Below are 20,531 nucleotides of genomic sequence, written 5' to 3'. Positions count from 1 at the left end.
AAGTCAAAACTGATCTAAAAGTAACCCCTGGAAGGAATGGAGCAGGGCGACCAAATGCAGCTTGGACCAGGGTTTATTGGAGAACTCAAAGACAGACTATAAGAAGCTCGACTACGGACAAGACTAACAGAACAAAAGACAAGATAAAGACAGGAACGGCGACGACAGACGCGACGAGAGACGAGAACAATCCGACCAGAGTGACACGCAGACAGGACTTATATACGCGACAGGTAACGAGAGGCAGGTGACTGTGATTAGTATATAGCGTGCGAGTAGACACAGGAAGGGAGGGGCGAGCACACAGACACTGACACTATTAGAGGACAAGGTACTACCAATCTGCTTTTTCTTTGGCTTCTTACATTCATTCCAAAAGAAAGAGCAGCAAATTGAGGAGTCTTAGTTGAGATGCTGCAAAAAAAAAAAAAAAAAAAATGCTTTTTGTAGTCTTCATTACTGTGAGAGCAACAGTCTGGTACCTTCAGGTTACAAGCAGCAGCGGGCAGGCAGAGAAGGGGTCACTGACGATGCATGCTTTTGAAACTGCAGGAGAGAGCGAGCGGGAAACTATGACAGCCGGGAAAGCAGTTGTAACATTTAAGATGACAGAAGTAATGTTAGCTGGCTTCAATTACACGCCTTCAGCAATAGCCATCGATTGATGTTACTAAATAATATCATACTAATCAATCACCATTGCTCAAGCGTCGTCACATGCATACTTCCCCAAATCCTGCAGGCACAGCACCTTGTTCTAGTAATATAGCACATTTTCAAGGATGAGAAGTCGCGGAGATTAGGTTACATCATGACAATTGAGATATTTTTGTTATTTATTTATTTATTCATAATAAATGAGGACCATCCAACATGATCATGATAGTGGGTAATGAAAAAAAGTTAGGTACAAAATCAGTTTGGAACAAACAATCCCTGTTAAGACATGTGCATGGCAGCAAGCGCCACGCAGCCCCTGTTCCTTTAATAAACTGCTGCTTATCTGTTCTCACAAATGTCTCGCTGCCATCATCGTCGTCGTCGTCAGGTCCGGCCCGGTGGAAGGAGGGAAACAGGGAGGGAGGGAGGAGTTTTCAATGTTCAGTTTCTCGCGTGGATCTCTGCGCGCTGACATCGCCTATCTGCTCTGCCCGTACCCCCGGCACCCAGCAGTCCACGCTAGCGGTGCCAAAAGCCCTTATTTTGTTGTTTTTCTACATTTTTTTTTTCTTGAGCTCCACCACGCGTTAAGACTCGACGGAGGTGGAAGTGGACGCGCGCGCATACGCGGGGACCAGCGATCAGATGGACACGAGGAGGGGGGCGCTCTGTCCCGCGTAGAAGACGGAAGAAGCTCTGATTTTTTTTTTAAATATATATTGATTGATTTGCACGCTCTCGTTTTATTTTTGATCTGCTTTGCGACACAAAGCGAACTGGATTCTCCCCGGCAGCCAGCTTGCAAGCCACAAGCGACGTAAAGAAAACAAAAAAGAAAAAAACGAAACCACGCACTCCAGGCGCGTGTGCGCTCTCTATGCGCGCGCACGAGAGTGGCCCCGCATTGTGGTTGCACCTGGGCACGCGCGCGCGAACGGCCACCCCGCGGCACCATGCCACGCAGGAAGCAGCAGGCGCCTCGAAGGGCTGCGGGTAAGAAGACGTCTCATCCACTCCCGTTGTCTTCTTTTTATTAGGAACATTGTTAGGCTTGTTTTGCCTTTGTTGCCATGGTCACCGCCTCACCTAGGCGCCTCCTCCCACCAGTTCTCCCTTCCTCCCTCTCCAAAAACTTTTTTGGCTTGTTTTCATACAGGACCCTCTTATACATACGACACATACGATGCATTTAGTTAAGTTTATTTTTGATGTACCGCAATAAGTTTTTATGGCTGATAGTCGCGGGGCATTTTATTGGGAACACCTGCGCAACATCCATGTTCTGCGCAGCACTTAAGATCGTGGTCCGCGAATGAGCTGGAGGCAAGGTGCATAAGCCAACTTCAAGTTGCCCTATCTATATCAATACCTAATCTATATCTTTATCTATATCTATATCTATGTCTTTATCTATCTATCTATCTATCTATCTATCTATCTATCTATCTATCTATCTATCTATCTATCTATCTATCTATCTATCTATCTATCTATCTATCTATCTATGATCAACAATTTGTATAACTTGTCCCCTTTCAATGATCCTCATCCCCTGCATGCCTGCAATGTGTAGTAGTTGTAAAAGAAATAAGTCATGCTTTTCTTGGCTGTATGATGTTGTGTGAAGCCGCTATGTATATCCTGCATGTGAACTCTCTGTGAACTCTTCATCATCTTACGGACAGACTCATTTTTTGGGGAGGGGCTTTATTGTATATGTATATGTCTTAAATACTTCCAGTCTTTGGGGATGCTAAATTCGCCAAAGGGTGCCATAATCTGTGACCTTTGCCCCCTTGTCACCTAACCCCTTAGGAGTGTTTTCAGAGGATGCCCTTTTTTTTCTCTCGCGTGTGAAGCTGTGAGAAGTTATCAGTCTTTATTATGGCTGCGGATGCTGGGAGCAGATGGCGATTGTTTCTCCGCCAATGATAGCGTTGCTTTTCTACGTGACGAAGATACTAAGATTTCACACACATGCCCGCACGTACGCACACACACATACACACACACACAAATATAGTCACCCTCTAAACGCACAGAATATTTTTTTTCCCACATTTCAACCTCCAAAGTGGTCCTTCCCTAAAAAGCCCTTGCTTTCATTATTTAGAAGTGGGTTGGGGGAACTTTTTAGACGGTGCCTAAGTGATCCCTTTACACGCTCCCTAAATGTGTCGGGCCTGTGCGAGCGTACAAATAAGCCCTCCAGAAGAGTTTCTTCATTGTTGAGGTAATTGTCTTCTGGCTGACAGGCACATTCATCAGTGGCTTAATGGTCAATCAAAAGTTGGCAGGCAGAGTGTTTTCATTCTTTCCTATCCACTACATTAGGAATACTTCATCAAAATGTCGGCCCGCTAATGGCTGTGAAGAGTTCATGACTGACTGATCCCTTGTCTGCGAGCCCCCCCCCCCCCCCTTCCTCCTCTCCCCAACCCCCTCTTCTTGAAAATTAACAGCTCTGCGCTTGTGAGATGTGGGCCCGCAGATAAACAAATTGTGCATTAATATTTCATCTTCAAGACCTGCGTCGGTGCCGCGAAGCGGTGGAATATTCCCGGCCTTCGTTGTCATTTTTCTCGTTTTTCCGCGCCCCTCCTCCTCGTCCTCCTCCACTATTCTTGAAGGCTCTTTGCAGCTGTAACTCATTTCACTTGATGACTTTACTGAGGTTACAGAGAGTGACGACAAATTGATTACCTGGCAGAGCAAGAATGGAGCGAGCGGAGACGGCGGCTGACAGTCATGTTATAATAATATGTTTAATGATGTGTGCAGCGGGAACAAGGGGAAAGGAGGATGGAAATAAGCGCACACAAGATGCAAAGGAATACATTTTTAAATGTGTTCATTGTTGATGGAGAGCCCTTAAAGATGCTATGTCCCTTCTTTTTTTTTTCAATCACAAAGCAGTCAGGATGCTCCTCTGGGATTTGTAGCATTTATTAATAGGTGTATATGGAAATGTCAGATCATAACTAGACCCGCCGCACACAATATTAGGTATACCTGCACAATCTAATGAGATCCAATACAAGAGAAGGATCAAATATCAAAACACTAGAATATGGCACACAATCGAAAGCAAAGCAAAGGTGAGGCCAAACAAAGTCAAATTGTACGGCTTCCTAGATTATTTGTTAGTTTATTTATTTAAGAATTCAAAATTTAGAAAAAAAAGTTATTTATCTTATAGTGTTTTGGTGATGACTTTGATGAGACAAACCAAAAGTCACAACAACAACAACCTGCCTGTCTGTCTGTCTGTCTGTCTGTCTGTCTGTCTGTCTGTCTGTCTGTCTGTCTGTCTGTCTGTCTGTCTGTCTGTCTGTCTGTCTGTCTGTCTGTCTGTCTGTCTGTCTAGCACTGCAAAACCCCCACCAACAATTTATGTAGCAGGATTTTCAGGGGAAAAAATAAACACCACACCACAGTATTGCGCATTACAAAAACATAGGTAATTGCAATATAAACAATAAAAATACATCAATTGGCATTGTGCGACACATTCTGAAGTGTGAGTCGTGACCAACAGTTAGTAATATTGTACACACTGATTTGATTCTAAAACACAGAAAAAGTCTGCAGCAACATAGCTGAAATATTAATGGTCGTTTTTCGCAAATGCAAGTATTATGATATGCTCTGTCAGCATTTTTTTGACCACTTATGTTCAAATACACATTTTCAAAGGTTTATAATTACCACAGCCGCAGTGTTAGTTTCATTAACCCATCTATGGGGATTTACATGCGTGTTAGCATTAAGCCAACTATCTATTTATCCTAAATCCATCCATCAGTCCGTTCGTCCGCACGTCAGTCTGTTTGTCCGTCCGTCCATCCATCCAGTAGTTTTTCTTCATGTGGGGTAAAAGTTTTAACAGGATAAAAAGAATGTTTGTAAACTGCAGGTCTTCCCTGTATAATGAAAATGGATTTAATAGCGCTTTGGAGAAGAGCTCTTGGAGTGCAATGAACCTTCATCACTGTGAGACGTTATCAGCCACATGTTGTGCTTTTATTCAGTTTAAAGGCGCCGTAGTAGCGCAAGGTTCATGTTTGAGTGAAAGGAGCCATATGTTACTGCGCGACCCGTGGGAGGATCCCTCTCGCTGTTGTTGTTTTTAATTTTTACAATAGCGCTGTGCCTGTAACCCAATTTGCTGTTAACAAGATGAATTGGGGAGCAGACAAAGGCATTAAGTGTTGCAGCGCCAGCTCGTGACTGACAGCAGCTTGTGGGAATGGCCTTGCACAGATTCTTCCTAAGTGGCTCGCTCAGAAAACATCCGAGCATCAAGGCAGATGTTGTTGATCTACTTGAGGTGGGGAAAGATAGTCCAGTTTGAAGGAAGGACTAACAAAGCTTGTTCTTTTGTTACCGGCGAATTTGACACCTTCTCTTCAGCGATCACGCTGTCTTAGTGCTATATTTGTTCTGACATGCTTTATGTGGTTGAGAATTATTCTTTATTCTTTTGACGTCTTGATTGTGCAAAAAGATGACAAAAGTCATCCAGTAGAGAACAGACCTCCACCAAGGTCAAACAATCCTTATTTAGGACAGCACATTATTGGAATAGGGTTAGAGCTACTAGTTAGCAAATACGTTTTTGTGCCACAATATTTATTGCATTCAAATTTGGCCCAGTTTCCATTTCTCAAAGTTTGGTAGAAAGCATTTCATGTGTAATCCAGCTAATAAACAAACAGCCATGAATACAACATGACCTATTTCCACTCTTAACTGATCCACACTGCACCACATTTTGGCGTCTTTCCGTCAGCGTATCAAGCATAGTGATACGGATACCTAAAGCTCGTGTGTTGATTGTTGTGTATGAAGCGCTCACTTCCAAACTAGTAGGGGAGAGGAAAAAAACAAACTCAAAAGCAAAATTAAAAGCAGAAAAGTTGTGTAACTTTATTTTGACGGTAATATGTGGAAACGTAAATATGTTCTGGGGCACCAAACTTCGGCTGGAGGTCCAGGAAGTTGCAATGTGATGCAGTCATTAGCGGGCATTAAATCTCTCAGTGTTTCTCTGCGACAAGGTTGACGTCAACAAATATTTTGATCAAATGCAGTCTCCCGAGCGTGGCACACTTTGCTGCAGCGTATGCAGTTTTGGGCTCTCCCACCGTTGAGATTTCCCATAATAACTTCCTCTTCATCAGCGACTTTTTACTGTAAAATGAGGAGAAATCTCAAGTCAGGTAAGATGGTGGCAGGTGCCGCTAGCTGTTTGTGCCAATGGAGGATGGAGTTATGTTTTCTGCGTGATGGTGAAGCGAGACTCGTGCGCATGAGCTGATTTTTAGTGGAATGACGCACTACCTTTGTGTGATCAATTGACTTCACCAAACTGTTGCATTTTCCATTTGAAATGACTTTTGGTTCTTGTTTGTTTCTGAGGGTTTCTCCCTTTGACATCCTCTTTGGGAGGTAAAATACATCCTCTGTTGTGATTGTCTAAAATCTTTATCTTGTTGCATAATCACACTTCTGCTGAGTCCATTTCTCTGTAAATTACTAGAAAAAAATGATTTTGTGGACTTCAAATTATTGTGCAGCTACCACCATATGCATTTACATTGAACATTTACATAGTTACATTATGTTGATATTTACTTTTCATTTAAGTTACATAATATAGTTTCTTGCACTAAGCACTGAAAATGCCATTATGCACTAACAATGTGGTTCCCGCTGAAGCTTTTAAAACAACACATTGACGTAAAAATGTCCAACTTTCTTCTCCCTCCGCTACACTCGTTCACCTCGGCGTCCTCTTGAGACATGCGCCAGTTTCCAGGCAAACGACACAATTTAATTCATGTAGACGTGACGCAGAAAATAGTAAATTTCTGATTTTTCACCCATTCCTCATTAAGTGTGACAATAACTAGAATATTGGGATGTGGGTTAAGTGTAAACCTGCTAAACCGATGCTTTGTGCCCATGTGAAGGATACAGTAGCAACGGTCGGCCTGCAATCGATTACACGGTGCTGTTGGGGTTGTCTGTTTTATGTTCTTTGCGCTGAAATGCTCACTTCCTCATGCGCCGTGTGTTACTTTTACGACGAACATTCCCGCCAGAGCTCTCGTCTTGGTAATTTATGCCCGTGGCCCCACGTCATTTCCATCTTTTCCATACACGGAGATTTAGGCGTTCATCTTGTACTTGTTGACCTACATGTGTAATGTCGGGAGGTGGGGAGAGGAGGGGGGGGCGCGTCTGCCATATGGAGGCCTTAAAAACAAATCACAAACAGATTAGGTTCACCTGACGACCAGTGTACCTAACACTGAATGAGACCAAATGATGTTCTGCTTTTGTTCAGCAGCCGCTGTGAAATAACATTGATTAAAAAAAAAATAAAAAATGAAGCGGCACTATAAATGGATTGAAATGAGCGCACGATACACCAAAAATTCCTGTCACGAAGGGAAAAAAGAAACAAAGAAAACATTTAAGTTAAGTTATCTGATTTGCTGCTTATCAAACTTCTGATGAGCCGCAATTAAGATGAATTATGTAAATTACCCCTCGCCTCCATGTGACTGCGAAAACGATGGAAACATTGTGGCTAATTCTAATGGCGTGATTTGTGGTAATTGCAAAGGAAAATCATCGTCACATGATACACATCCTCAGGGAGGGTCATCGTGGGGACGTTCATATCCAGGTGATGAGGAAAATGCCTTGTTTTATTGGGCACTGTTAATTAGTTCCCAACCTAGTTAGGTGCCTAAACGGGCTGTAGTATTTAAAAAAAAAAAAAAAAAAAGTAATAAACCTAACTCTGGGCGGTACGGTTCTGAGAAAAAAAAATGCGATGAATAATATCACAATATTGAAAAGACTTATGCTGACACTTTACTGTCTTATGCATTTGGCTGTGAAACTGTTCAGCTCTGAGCGTTAGGATACGGTGGCATTCAATTCTGCCCACTTTTTGTATTTTGTTTAAATGTACTAGTGGTTGTTAAAGCAATATAAAAGACCTATTTGAGCTTAAAGTAATTTGAGTATATTTTTTACTGTACACGTACTCAGCTGTTATAAAACTGGACATGAAATTCCTCAATTGATTGCTAATTAATCCAGCAACAAACCGTCTAATGTACATTCTTATATTACATCTTATTTTTTTTACATTACATCAATAAGTGCTAATTTCATAATGTAATTAGGAACCAAATGTAGTTACTTGAGTGGATTTCAAAATTGATTTTTGAGGGTACCCTAATTTGAAGATAGCAAAAAAAAAAAACAATAAATTATCCTGGCAAATATAATTTAAACATGACAAGCTAGCGAAAAAAATAATTCTCAAATAGATTTTTGTGAAGTTTAAGAACATATAATTAAGAAGAATTTTACACAAAGGTAAAATAAAATCTGTAAATATATAATTTAGTTTTGAGTGTTTGCACAGATTGTTTCAGTATGATAACCACATAATGTAAAAATCTATCCATTTGCTTTTTGAATTATATGATTTAATTGTTATTAATTATGTTGATTTCAAATAAGAGAAATAAAATTGACTTGTAATTATCAATTTTTTTAGCTGTGAAAATTTCAATGTATTTTTGAGTCCATCATGACAATCAGCAATCAAGGAATATGATTGGTTATTTGACAGCCAATCAGGGTGCAATTGAAAAAGCATCTCACCAACATTCTATTCAAAGATATTTAACGATCACCGCATGACATTAATCACCCACTCCCAATTAGCCTAAAACCTCGCATAATACTGTACTCTGGCTTCGGGATGCTCAACTCACGTCACCTCGGTAACGATGCGCATGTGAGCAAAAGACGCGTTGCTGGACACGTTCCTGCGGTGCTGTATAAAGTGCTGAACTTTGCACCTTTGGTAACTTCGTTTAGCGCCGGGCTGATGGCACCCCGACAGCTTTATGCGGCTCGTGTTTTATGAGTCGTCATGCGGTGCAATTACACACGACCTAATTTGATGAATCAAGTCGATGCTCCGTCGCCATCGTTGACCTTGCTAGACCGCCATCTTCCATCTCGCGCTGCGGGTCAAACAGAGGTTTTATGCATCTCTGATGAGATTTGGTTACTAGCCATTATCGGATTCTTTTAAATGCACTTGGATAAAAGAACAGTGAGTGAATCATGAAGCAAAATTATTCAGCTTGCAGCAATATCCAAAATTATTGTTATGTTTCTTAGTTTGTGCTCATAAAACAAGCTGATCTATTATGTGAGCAGTGTAATATAATAATAATACGTGAAGCTGCAAGCAGCAATGAACGGGCCCTCGCACTCGCTTTCTTAATGACAAATCCTGAAAATTTTGATCAAATTGACCCTTGTTTAAATGGAGTAGGCACATACCCAATGTTGGGAAATTTTGATCCTTTCTTTTAGTGCTTTGAACATTGTTCAACCTGAAAGTCTTTATAGTGTTTATCAATGTCAGTAATGTGCAAAAAATGTCTCACATCAACGCTCATATTTTAAAATATATTATTTTAAGTGCAGTAATCACTAATTAGGTCACATATGTTGTCTCTCTGGGGCACCGTAGTGCGCGTGCTTCAAAATGCACACGCTTCGAACTTAGGTCATTGCATTCTATTATTTCGCCACTAGATGGCGAAAAAAACCATACACTGTCCCTTTAACTGCTCTAACCAAAGCTGTGTTATTGTTTTGTCATTAATGTGGGCCAATTATAGCCAACATACGTATTACCCGAGACAAAGGCCTGGGTCGCCTGTGCTTTCGTGACTTGAAACACAGATTTATAATTTTTGTTTTTACAAACACCAAACAGGAACAATATCGTCTCACACAAAGAGGTGAGCTGGCAAAGTAGTAACTGCGCATTTCCCTGATTACAAGTGCGTATAAAATCCAAATGAAGCCATTATTTGGGGCTAAAACGACGACATATTGTCACGTTAAGCCCGCTCTGCCTGAAGGTCTTTTGTATTTGGAGGTCACTCGCCCGCCTGTGTCTTCCCAACGTGCTGAGCGAGTCAGTTGAAACGACTTAATTGATACTCATTAAACAGCGGTGACAGCTTCAGTGTCCGTGATGGATGTGGAATAATTGTGTTGTGCTCACAACTTGATTAAGAGAAGCAACAACAGTGGCTGACGAGTGTGTCGGGCCGTCGCACCCGCGGGACGTCCTGAAACATAACAAAGCCTCGAAAGTCGAACCTTTGATTCAATATCATCGGAAGGCCCTTAGTGTTCTTGCAAAAAACAATAAATACTGGATAAGTCGCTCTTTTATGACAGTTAATTTTAAAAATGTACAGTTAATAAAGTTTTTAAGATGGTGATGTATTTAATCCTGGCACATGTGAACTCATGAACTCCTGCAATTTTGTTTTTTCTTCAGAAGTTAAAGGCAATGAGTGGAGCTGGTTTCACTGGCCAGGAAGTAAGTCGACTGTGTTCACTCTCACAATGGCGCTAACACCCCTTTCTAACTATGGAACTAATATAAAAAAATTCCATCCATTGACTTGTGTTGGGCACCGAAATAGATCCCTAGGTGTGAATGAGAGTGTGTGTTTTTTAATTGACTTATTTTCTGTCTATATGTGCCGTGTAATTGGCTATAAAAATAGATGGATGAAATTCCACCTTGAAGAAGTTCTCGGATTACAGCACAGTGTATAAAATGCACATTTAAAACCTCTTATCCGCTATTGTACAGCATTGTGCAATATATCTGTAATTGCAGTTATGATAACTTTCCCAAACTTTCATTCATCTGTGTATTATATTTGCGCATACAATAAAGTTGTCTGGTGTCAGCCGGATGACGAATGTGCTCCGAGTGTGATTTGAGTTTGATATTGGAGGCGTTTGGAATTGACTGTCTCACTAATGAGTCCATGACGAATGGTGCCATTTAGAGGAGAAAATGAATGCAGGAGAAACTTAAAAAATATTATTGTACTGTCTTCGGAATGGATAAATTCCACGAAGCTGTGCTAATTTGATCAAATAGTGCATCAAATTTTCCCCTGATGTTTCGCTGTAGGCTAACCTGTGAGCAGAATAAAACATTAAGTTTGTCTCTTTGAAATTCGAAGGCACTTACAGCCGATTATAGCCACACCCCTTGAGGACATTAAAGCTTGGAGGATTTACAACTTTATCCTCACATGATTTATATAACACAGGGATGTCTTTGTACAGGAAGCGGCTTGCTCGTCTGGCGAAGAGCAAAGGCCGCCGGTGGGAACTGTGCGGACTCGTCACGCGCACACTTCCCGTGGGCGGCCACTGATGTCATCGCCACTATTCAGCACGCTGAGAGATTGAGCAACAGCGGAGGCCTTTTCTAGCTGGCAGCAGCTTTCTACAAGCAGCGTGGGCCGATTGTAGTCAGTTTTGACCCAGTTTGCTTTTCACCTATTTTATTTTCAAGGTCATTAATCTTATATTAAGATGGCACTCAGTAGAGAACAAGGCCAGCCAAGCATAATTTAGATCAGCACAGTAGATACATACTAATGTCTGTATGTCTCCAATTGTTCAAAATCTGACATTCTGTTGTCAATTTCTATTTTTACACAATAGAAATATTACAATTTACAACAGACTCTCTCTGTTGTAGTTATATACACTATTAGAAAACAGTAAAACAGAAACATTTTCAAATTTAACACATATCTTAATTGTTTTAAGCAATAAGGGACTAAAAATATATTATGAATACGTTCAACCGACGATTCATTTTATATATTTTTTTGTATTGACAGGTTCAATTGGTTCTTTGGAATTGTATTCTGCCAAATGTCATAATTAGTATTGGCCTAAAATAATCCCCATCAGATTGGAATTGTGTTTGAGATGTTGAGATTGACCCATCTGAGAAGTTGCGCTTCTGTCCAGCCATTTCCTTGAGGGACCTCATGAGCCCATCTCCCCCTCTTGCCTGAGGACATCCATATTCATTTCCTTCTCCGATTTGGCTCAAATGATGAAAAGCCGCCTCGGCTCTTGCCCCCACCCCTCTTATTTCCTGCCAAAGGTCGCCTGCATTTCCATTGGTGGTAAAATCTCGAGAGGACCTGCTAAAACACGAGCTGTGTCAGCTGCCGTGAGGAAAATAGACGGTTACTTTTGAGATCGTCTGCGCAGCATGCGGCTGCTCCGTTGATAAACACTATTATTGTAGTCAAGTTGGCCCATTGTCTTGTGCACGTGATTCTTTCCGCTGGCTGTCTCCTCACAGACATCTACCACCACCCCCACCATAAAATAAATATGGCATTCAGTGTCAAGTCATGAGGGCGGGGTAATATCACAGAGGAAGATAACTGCACTGTGATTAAACTGGTGGGTGGCTGTTTACTCTTTCAGCCCGGACGGGAAGTAAATGATCATCAAAATAACGTACGGCCGTATTTCTGCTCTCTAATTATCGCTGGCGTTTGATGACGAACCTCAGGTAGCCTATTCGCTTGGACCTGTTTTACGCACGCACCGCAACAGACAGGGCGTGGAGGCCCAGCCCCGTCGTCACAGCAACATCAAACACATGAGTACACAAAGGGAAGGCCCTGTCGTAGGAGTGGATCATCTCCACCTTTGGTTGGATAAAGAGCTGGAATGCAACTAGAGCCGTGTGCATGGGGAAGGGTTTACAAGCAGCCAGCTGCGATCGACAACCCAATATGTTAATTTACATGACGTTACCATTATTTGGGTAATTTGTTCGGAGTGAGGTTTTTTTTTTCTGCGCTATACCAAAAGGGTGGAGCTGGAAACACCAAAGTGCTCTGTGCTGTCGTGAGCTAAACTGAACACAGCCGACGGTTGGCTTTAGAGGTGTCTGGTGCAGATTTACGTCCCTCGGAACCGTATGTGTCTATTGTTGGCCTGTGAATCTGGGCCACATGTGATAACAGCATTATCCTTTTGTGCAGTAAGCCTGTGGAAGCTGAAGCTTTCAATGGTCGGGAGCCGAAAAATGGGCAAACTGGGTGTAGACTAGTTTGTTTACACACATACTGATTTTTAGCATCTCATCACGCTTCTAAAATGTGAGCAACCACGCACAAAAGTAATCACGTAGTACGTTCTTATTTTATTTTTATTTTTTTTAGTCGCTTCCTCATCGGCTATTGTTGTATTTTATATCACGATTAGAGTTCGTGGCTCGGCCCAACTCCGTGTTGACCACAGAAGGCTTTGGGATCGTAAATATTGCACCGGTTTAACATTCGAGATATTTGTCGGTTTATCGAGCAGATAAAAAAAATCCCTCTAAACTCATGACTAATAGGTCAGGAAAATCCCGAGTCGTCGACTCACAATTTTACTAGCTTTGACTGGAAAACAGGAAACATGCTTATATTTATGTAATTTTCGGTTTGTGTGTAGCAGGATTAAAATTATTCTGGATTTTTTAAAATTTATTTTCGTATTAGTTTTTGTATTAGTTTTAGTTTTTTGTTTTAGTGCATACGGAGTAGCATTTGTCGAGTGCGAGATAAAACTTCAATATCCAAATGACATCTGTGTGGCTGTACAGTAATACCCAAATGAATGCAACAAAGGATATTTGAGCTAATGTCAAATGTTTGATCAGTTTTTTAAAAGCACTCTTGTGTTTTCTTGTACATGTGTCTTTGTGTTTTATTGTGGAAAATACCAATTTTTCTGACGGTTAGTAAAACTTTGAGCACTGCTCTGGGACGGCGTCCAGCTAATTGTAAACATCTGCAGTTGATATCAGTCGTCAGACTGCTGACGGGCCAAGCCAAAACTGAAAAACAATCCAGGTCCAGTCCTAGCATGAAAATCTCACAATTCTGCTAGTTAAAGGAAAAATCTTCACAAACTGACATTTTGAGTGGCCGGAATGGCCAAAAGTGGGTAAAACCGAGACAAAAACAAAGACTTTTGACCTCGGCTATGTTAGACAATCCCAAAGGGTTTTCAAAATTCTAAGCCACTTACGTGCTGTTAACCTGGAAGTAGTTACGCCCCACCCCATCAAGGAAGTCTTTCATTCCTGGGCTGGGTCAAAGTGACACAATTTAATAATGTTTCTACTATTGCTAAATTTGAGGCTGAGAGATGAGAGCTGTGTGACCTCACTGATGAGCGAGTCAAACATAATTTTTAATTGGAGGATTCCTGGTGGGATTCATCATGGTCATCTACTGCTGTGCATTTTTTTTTTTCTTCAGACTGTAGCAGCATGGAGCACAGCTCAAACTGGAGCGCTGGAATTCTTTGTCTGTTCATTATTGACCCACTTTGATTTAATTTCCATGAATGACACAGGCGTGACTTTAGTCTGTCATATTTCTGCAGAAGTCATGTGGAGCACCTCACACATTCACTGTGATCAAGAGGCAAAACATGGCCTTTTTAACTTTCTTTAAAAGTGTAAGTTTGAGAAGTCGTTCAAAAAATAAACTGTTGACTGTTGAACACTGTAATCGAATTCCACCTCAATTGTGTTACTTTAAAATATAGCCACTCATCAACTAAAGTGTCGAGCGCCAGAAATACTGCCTACATATTTTTAGTCATTTGGTGCACATTTTCCAACAAAGCAATCGCTGATAGTGAGGTCCAGTCAGTCACTTTTACATTTCCGGAGTCAGACCAGAGAAGCTGAGAGGGCCACAAACAACAGGGATGTGCTTAGAGGCTGGAAATGAGGAGGAGATGAACTACACAGCTCCGGTCCACAGTATATCATCAACCGTGCGAGTGTGTGTGCGTGTGTGTGTGTGTGTGTATGTGTGACTCTACACATAAATATCCACCCCAGCAGCACAACACCCTCCTCCCCTCTCCGAAAAGGGCCTCTCTGATAGTGATGGCGAAAGGATGTCGCTGTCTGGGTGATTGAGTGCTGCTGATCCCGGCCGGCCCTGGGCACATGTCGCTGCTCGGAGCCCAAGAGGCAGCCCACTGCTGATCGCCGGCCCGAAGGGGGTGGGGTGAGTGAAAATGGGACTTGTCTGAGGTTCTGCAGCAGGAGGTGCCTCCTACCATGCACTTGGATTTACATTGTCAATCGCAAAGTCTAATTCTGATTGAGTGACTTTTTTAACGATTACTCGCTACTATTTTTACGAGACACTAATATGGAAATGATTCAGTGACGATTTTTTTTTCAGTCTGGTTGGCAGTCGGCTTGGATAGTCTTGAGCTCCCACCTGCGATAGGTGAAAATCCGAAATAGATTTAGCAATTTTACCTACGCAGTGTTTGAACTCAATTTCAAATGATTAAAAAACTCACTTATTTTACTCACTTTTTTGTTGACAAGAAATAGATCACGAAAAGTCATTTTGAGGACACCAAAAAAGAATTGTACTTCATTAATTTGAGGCTTTCTGAAGTGAAAATGCAGACTGACCGAAAAACCAATTTGGCAAAACAATTTCAATACGGCTGTTTTTCATGCCCTACTTAGCATTCTGATTGGGGAGGCCGAGCACTCCTAAAGGTCACATCCCAGAAGCCTCCCCAGTCGCTGTGGCTATTTGGACATTCAAGCGCTCATACAGTCGTCTAAAATTGGCCGCATGTTTTTTGAAAGTAATTCCTGAGCTCACATCAGATCTGTGCAAGTTCTCCCTCAAATCAGCTAAGCGCTAATTAGCCCTGCTCGCAGCAGTGTAATTGGGGGCAAAGGGAGGTTGCGCATTCTTGTTTCTTCCTATTTTGCCTCCGTTTGATAATTGCGTATTTTAGCTGAGCCTCTGTTAAATAGCGCGACCCCTCCCGAGCTTGCTTTTGTTTTATTGCAGCAACTCGTGTCTTTCATCAGTCGTAAGAAGCATTTTGAACCCCCGTCCATTCCCTTTTTGGGCTCCGGCAGAACCCCCCCCCCCTTCCTCTGAGAGCTTGATGCTGTCCAGGTCCGTCCTACTTGGCGAGTAGGAATACTGCACTGAAAGGCCGAGTTTATTTCCTGTTCTTGTGAATCATATATCAGTACAATTCCCCTCTGTGCTGTTTGGCAGCGGTGGAATGACGGGTGTCATTTATCATGCCGACTGAAAGAGGCTATGGGAAAAGGGATTTGAATCCTCCTGGAAGCGTGTGGACGCTCCTCGGTGGTGAATCATTAAACGGAGGCAGGATATGAGTAACTCCTCACTTTGCTACTTCGACCGGCTGCGTCGCTAATAGTCTCAAAGATACGATTTTCCGGTTTGAAATAAACGGCTAAACTTTGATTCGTCCCGCTGAGTCCTTTCAAAGTCGCTCTCGATTGTGAGGCTCCTTGGCCTTGTTTGATCATTTGATTAGCGACACTTTTGTCACATCCTTGTCCGTCTTTTATCAGCTCTTTTCTGCCTCTTGGTTTTTTCGCATTGTGCTTTATAAACATTTTGTGTACCTTTTGGGTTTCTCTTTTCACTTGTCAGCAATGGTTACTCCCCGCCACCCGCCTCCCTTAGCGTTTATTTTTATTTTTTTATTTATTTTTCGAGACGGCTGATCAAAGAAGTCAACTCATGACGGGCTGTCATCGGCTCCTCAGCCGCGATGGCAGCAAATAAATATGTGCGGAGCTTTAACGTGTCCTCTGAAAAACACACTCCTAGCCCCTGCTGCTCTAATTGACTTCCAGAAAACTGAATACATTTGCAAAGGTGACAAAAAAAAAAACACGCATTGGAAATTTGGCATGGCTGACATGGCCACTGAGTGTCAGTCGCCGACTCGCATTTAAAAATGGTCAATTGAGGCCCAACCTCGGTGGGTTGCCAAAGAAAGCAAAACTGAAAGAAACAAAGACAATGGAAGTATGGAGCATGATTATTTTTTTTAAAAAGACAGTAGTAAAAATAGGGTGATACTAGATAACAGGTGTCAAAGATGGAGTGCGATTCCCCAGATTAGTGTGTCTACTGTCTAACTTTGGTTCATTGTGAGCATTTGTTTGTCTGCTTGACTGACTCGACTGCTTCCACATGTTGACATGCTCACATTTCCCTCACTACTTTATTTTCTTACCCTTGACTTGTCTATTTGAATGTGAAGACGTTTAGCTCTGAGCTTCAGACTTCAAGCGCTTTGATCCACCAATCCATGTTTAAAAAAAAAAAAATCTATACTTGCACCATTATCCTGATCCTCATTAAAATGTAATGGCTTCTTTCTCGGTCCTCTCTTCAAAAATTTTCTGATTGTATGTGTCCTGCTATTTCATCTAAGCTAGAAGTGGACTACATTTTTGCACATGACTGAAAATCAAGAGCTAGCTGCCTCGCTGTCCAGTCTTCTAGTCTTGCAGTTGCTCTTCACTCTGTCTTGCACATATTGCGGTTTCCCAAACCAAAAGTGTGTGACCCTTCCCAGTCCTGCCACCGAGTACAGATGCCCCCGAGGTAAACGAAAACATTTGCTTGTTGCCAGAGCAGCTCACGTCCAGCTTTGTAAGGGACAACGCGAGTTGGCAGGTGAGGCGTGTACAAAGCCGAACTGGAGACTGCGGCGGTGGCCTACTTCTTTTCTCTCCGTGCGGGCCACAACCCAGAAAACACAGCTTAGTTTTTACCGCACAAAGACTGACCTGCATTCAGGTGAAACTCAGCCTCTTCCTCCCCTCGCCCTCCTTCTCCTTCTCCTCCTCATCCTCCTTTTGTAAGTTCTGCAGTTCAACTTGACACGGCGGCACCATCATCTCATATCAACATCTGCAATTACCAGACAAGCCACACTCAGGTCCCACGGGGGAGTGTGAGCGCAATTAAAAGCATGAGGCAAACGTTAATTAAGGAAATGGCTTGAAACCCGAAGGAGGGGATGTTTTAAACGTTTGTCACTTTTAACCTCCACCAGCTTTAATTTTCACTGATGCAAATTGTCTCTATGCTGGGTTATCGTTAAGAACATACATTATGCTAGTTTTATTATTTTGACTGCTTATGTGCCAGTTTCCCAAACTTCACAATGAAAATGAATGAAGGCATACAATAGTTATGATTTGCAGTGTGCAGAAATATAGTACTACAATGACCAACCAATTTGAAATCAATTCTACTTTGGAGGTTCTATTCTACATATATTGATGTTTTGTTGATCTCTGTTGGAATTGTTTAGCCGCAACACACTTAATTAGTATGCGGCAGATTGACACATCCTAACCAGTACTGTGGGTCAAAGCTTGTTAAGAGTGAGTGTACTTTTTATTTCGAGTACCAAGGGACAGACTGAATAATCCATTGATTGACCATTAGCAATTCTTTCTTTGTGTGGAATTGACTGTTAATTGTGTCACGAGTCCGAATGGAATGCAGTACTGGTTTACTACCAGCAGGTGCTGTTGATTCAGTTTGCTGTCGAAAGAGGCCCAATTTGGCATCAAATTGTTTTTTTAACCCCTACATCGATTTATTAATTGATTCTTCATTTTCCGATAGTTTATTAAGGAAAAGTAGTCAAATGTCCATCGCTAGTAGTCTGCCATCCTGTGTGTCAAAAGCCAACATAAACCATATCCGAATAGCCTCTTTGAGTTATTTACATTTGGAGCTTCTCGGACGCACAAACTGCTGGAGGAATGTTCACCAGCTGACACCGCCGCAGTTCATCGGGTTATTAAATCAGAGCCAATACGAGGCCGACTTGCGGCCATTGTGGTGATTGATGAGGCGAGCTTTATTTGCTGAGGCGGTGCGTTTGTTCCGCCATAATTGTCTACCAGATGGCTAAGCTAACTGCTCTTCAATGCCTTCAGATCAGCAGGGGTCTGAACATCTCCCCTCGTACTAATGACTTCTCGTCCCTACACAACATTGTCTTGCTTTTTTTTCGGAGCTCTCATTTTCGAGATTGCTTCCTTTGACTCAGTCGGAATCTGTTGTTAATTTGCCATTTCCAAGCCACTCGGTCTTTAAAGTCAAAATAGAACATTTAAACGTGAGAGCGGATTTGAGGTCTACCTTGCGAGGAGTCAGATTGGATGAGAAAAAGGATGGAGGTGGCAGCGGGAGTCATCCATCACAGCCCCTCAAGGGGAGCTGCAGCTAAAGCTGCTCTGAAGTGTGATCTGTCAGCTGCTCTTGTGCTTGGGGGGCGGCGCACGGGGGCAGTTGTGGGGGTTTAGCAAAGGGGTCGCTTTGGGTTCATGCAACTGCCATGTACCCACGTGGAGGTGCTCTCGTCGGACTGAGCCGCATCCCGCTTTTTATGAAAGGTCTCTCTACATTGCGGATGAAGCTAAACCCTTACAATCGTTTTTTTTTTTTTTTTTTTTCACTAACGTCCACTTGGCCCTGCCCACCACAATGCAACCGCCAAGCGCATCCTCACAGATGTTGAGCCACATCTGTCGATACGTCCCAAGATGGATCGTTGTTCTGCATGCTTATTGATTCGGCACAGGCCAGAGATATAAGTATCATTTGTCATTTCTGGAATTATTTGGAGTCCTAGTTAAAGCTCAGAGTGGGAGGCACACCGGGCCCGCAGGGGAGTGGGCGGGTTGTCGGCTGTTGGGGGTATTTTTGGACTTTGATGAATGACTGCACGGCTTTTGTTTTTTACTGCGGGCACTGCGGCCCTTTAACTGCCATTTGCTTTCAACGCGCTCCAAGAAACACAATGCGACGGCTCTGAGTTCTGAGTAGCAGCATCCTGTCATGTGGCGCGGCCCGGCCGGCAGGGTGGTCCCGGCAGAAGCCTCAGCGGCGGCAAAGAGAAGGGAGGGATTAGGCTTTCGGACATTACGTGCTGGAGGCCCTTGTAGGACGTCCTGCTGGTGCCTGGGCACAGGCACAGTTGACGGCCACAAACATGCTCTGAATTAGAATGCTTCGTCAAAATTGTCCATACCGCAGCTTATCTGGAGCCGGGTCGCCTGGGCAGCAGCTTCAGCAAGCTCACCGTTTGGTGTACTTTGCTCTCTTCCCCCATTTTGTCAAAGGTTACTTGTTTGGCGAGAAGAATTTTATGGCATCCCCCCCCCCCCCTCAAAATTGAATTTGTGAAACCCTACGAAAGGAATATCTTATTTAAAGATGAAAACAAAGCTTAAAATGTTAATTAGTGACATTTACGGCAATAATGTTAGCGCAATAAAGCAAGCGAGTTGTTTGTTCCAAAACATTTTCGTTGAGTTGTTTTTATTTACGTATATCTTTAAGTTGGAGGACAATACAAGGGACACTTAGCTCTATAAACTGATATTTGTTTGTAGAAAATATGGAGTAACAACTATTTTCTAACGTATTTTCTAATGTTGGACAGCTATACTTAAATCGAGTCAAAAATGAGAAAAGTATCCCTCAAGGATTTGATCCCGTCCCATTTCGGGCTCCGAGCCAACAGCAGACCGAGCTTCATTAACGTATGGATCATCTTTTAAGACCGTTAAAGATCAGTGCGAGCTACGATCGGCTAATGACTCGGAGGAGTTCATTACTTAGCGGCTCTTTGACTTGTCGAGCTCGAGAGTCGATCGAGGACTTTGGTTTGAGTTTGGCGAGCAGACGAAAGTAACGAGGAAAAAAATAATAAAAGTGGGATGGCGAAGAGAAAGAAGTCCGACGTTTGAATGACACCTAATTATTTGCCTTGTCTATCAAAGTGTGTTTTGATGCAGGGATGCGATCAAACATGATCTGAACAACTTCAAGCCTTCAAACGGAAATGATTTTTTAGCACGCACACATTCGCTCAGGACCGATTGTGTCGCCACAGCTTCTCAACGCTCGATGGCCATTGTCTCTTCATTTTTATTCCGGCCTGCCAACATGTCTGCTCACAGTGGGATGGCGGGAGAGCGAGTTCACCCCCCCCCCCCCCCCCCCCCCCGATCCCGTCTTATGCCTCCTGTATTTGATTGGACCACGTAAGGAGGGAGCCCA

The 20,531-nt window shown here is 42.6% G+C and overlaps 1 protein-coding gene across 1 annotated transcript in view; it reads left to right on the top strand.

Moving 5' to 3' along the window:
- Positions 1-1,059: 1,059 nt before the first annotated feature.
- Positions 1,060-20,531, top strand: part of LOC125988406 (teashirt homolog 2) — a 37,263-nt gene continuing 17,791 nt past the window's right edge. The window contains exon 1 of the mRNA XM_049753563.2: positions 1,060-1,653. Coding sequence (XP_049609520.1) covers positions 1,614-1,653 — 40 coding nt within the window. The 5' untranslated portion in view covers positions 1,060-1,613. The remainder of the gene's footprint in view (positions 1,654-20,531) is intronic.

This window comes from Syngnathus scovelli, chromosome 2 (assembly GCF_024217435.2).
Source record: "Syngnathus scovelli strain Florida chromosome 2, RoL_Ssco_1.2, whole genome shotgun sequence".
Classification (NCBI taxonomy): domain Eukaryota; kingdom Metazoa; phylum Chordata; class Actinopteri; order Syngnathiformes; family Syngnathidae; genus Syngnathus; species Syngnathus scovelli.
Note: the sequence above shows the minus strand (reverse complement) of the source record. Positions and strands in the feature narration are given on the sequence as shown.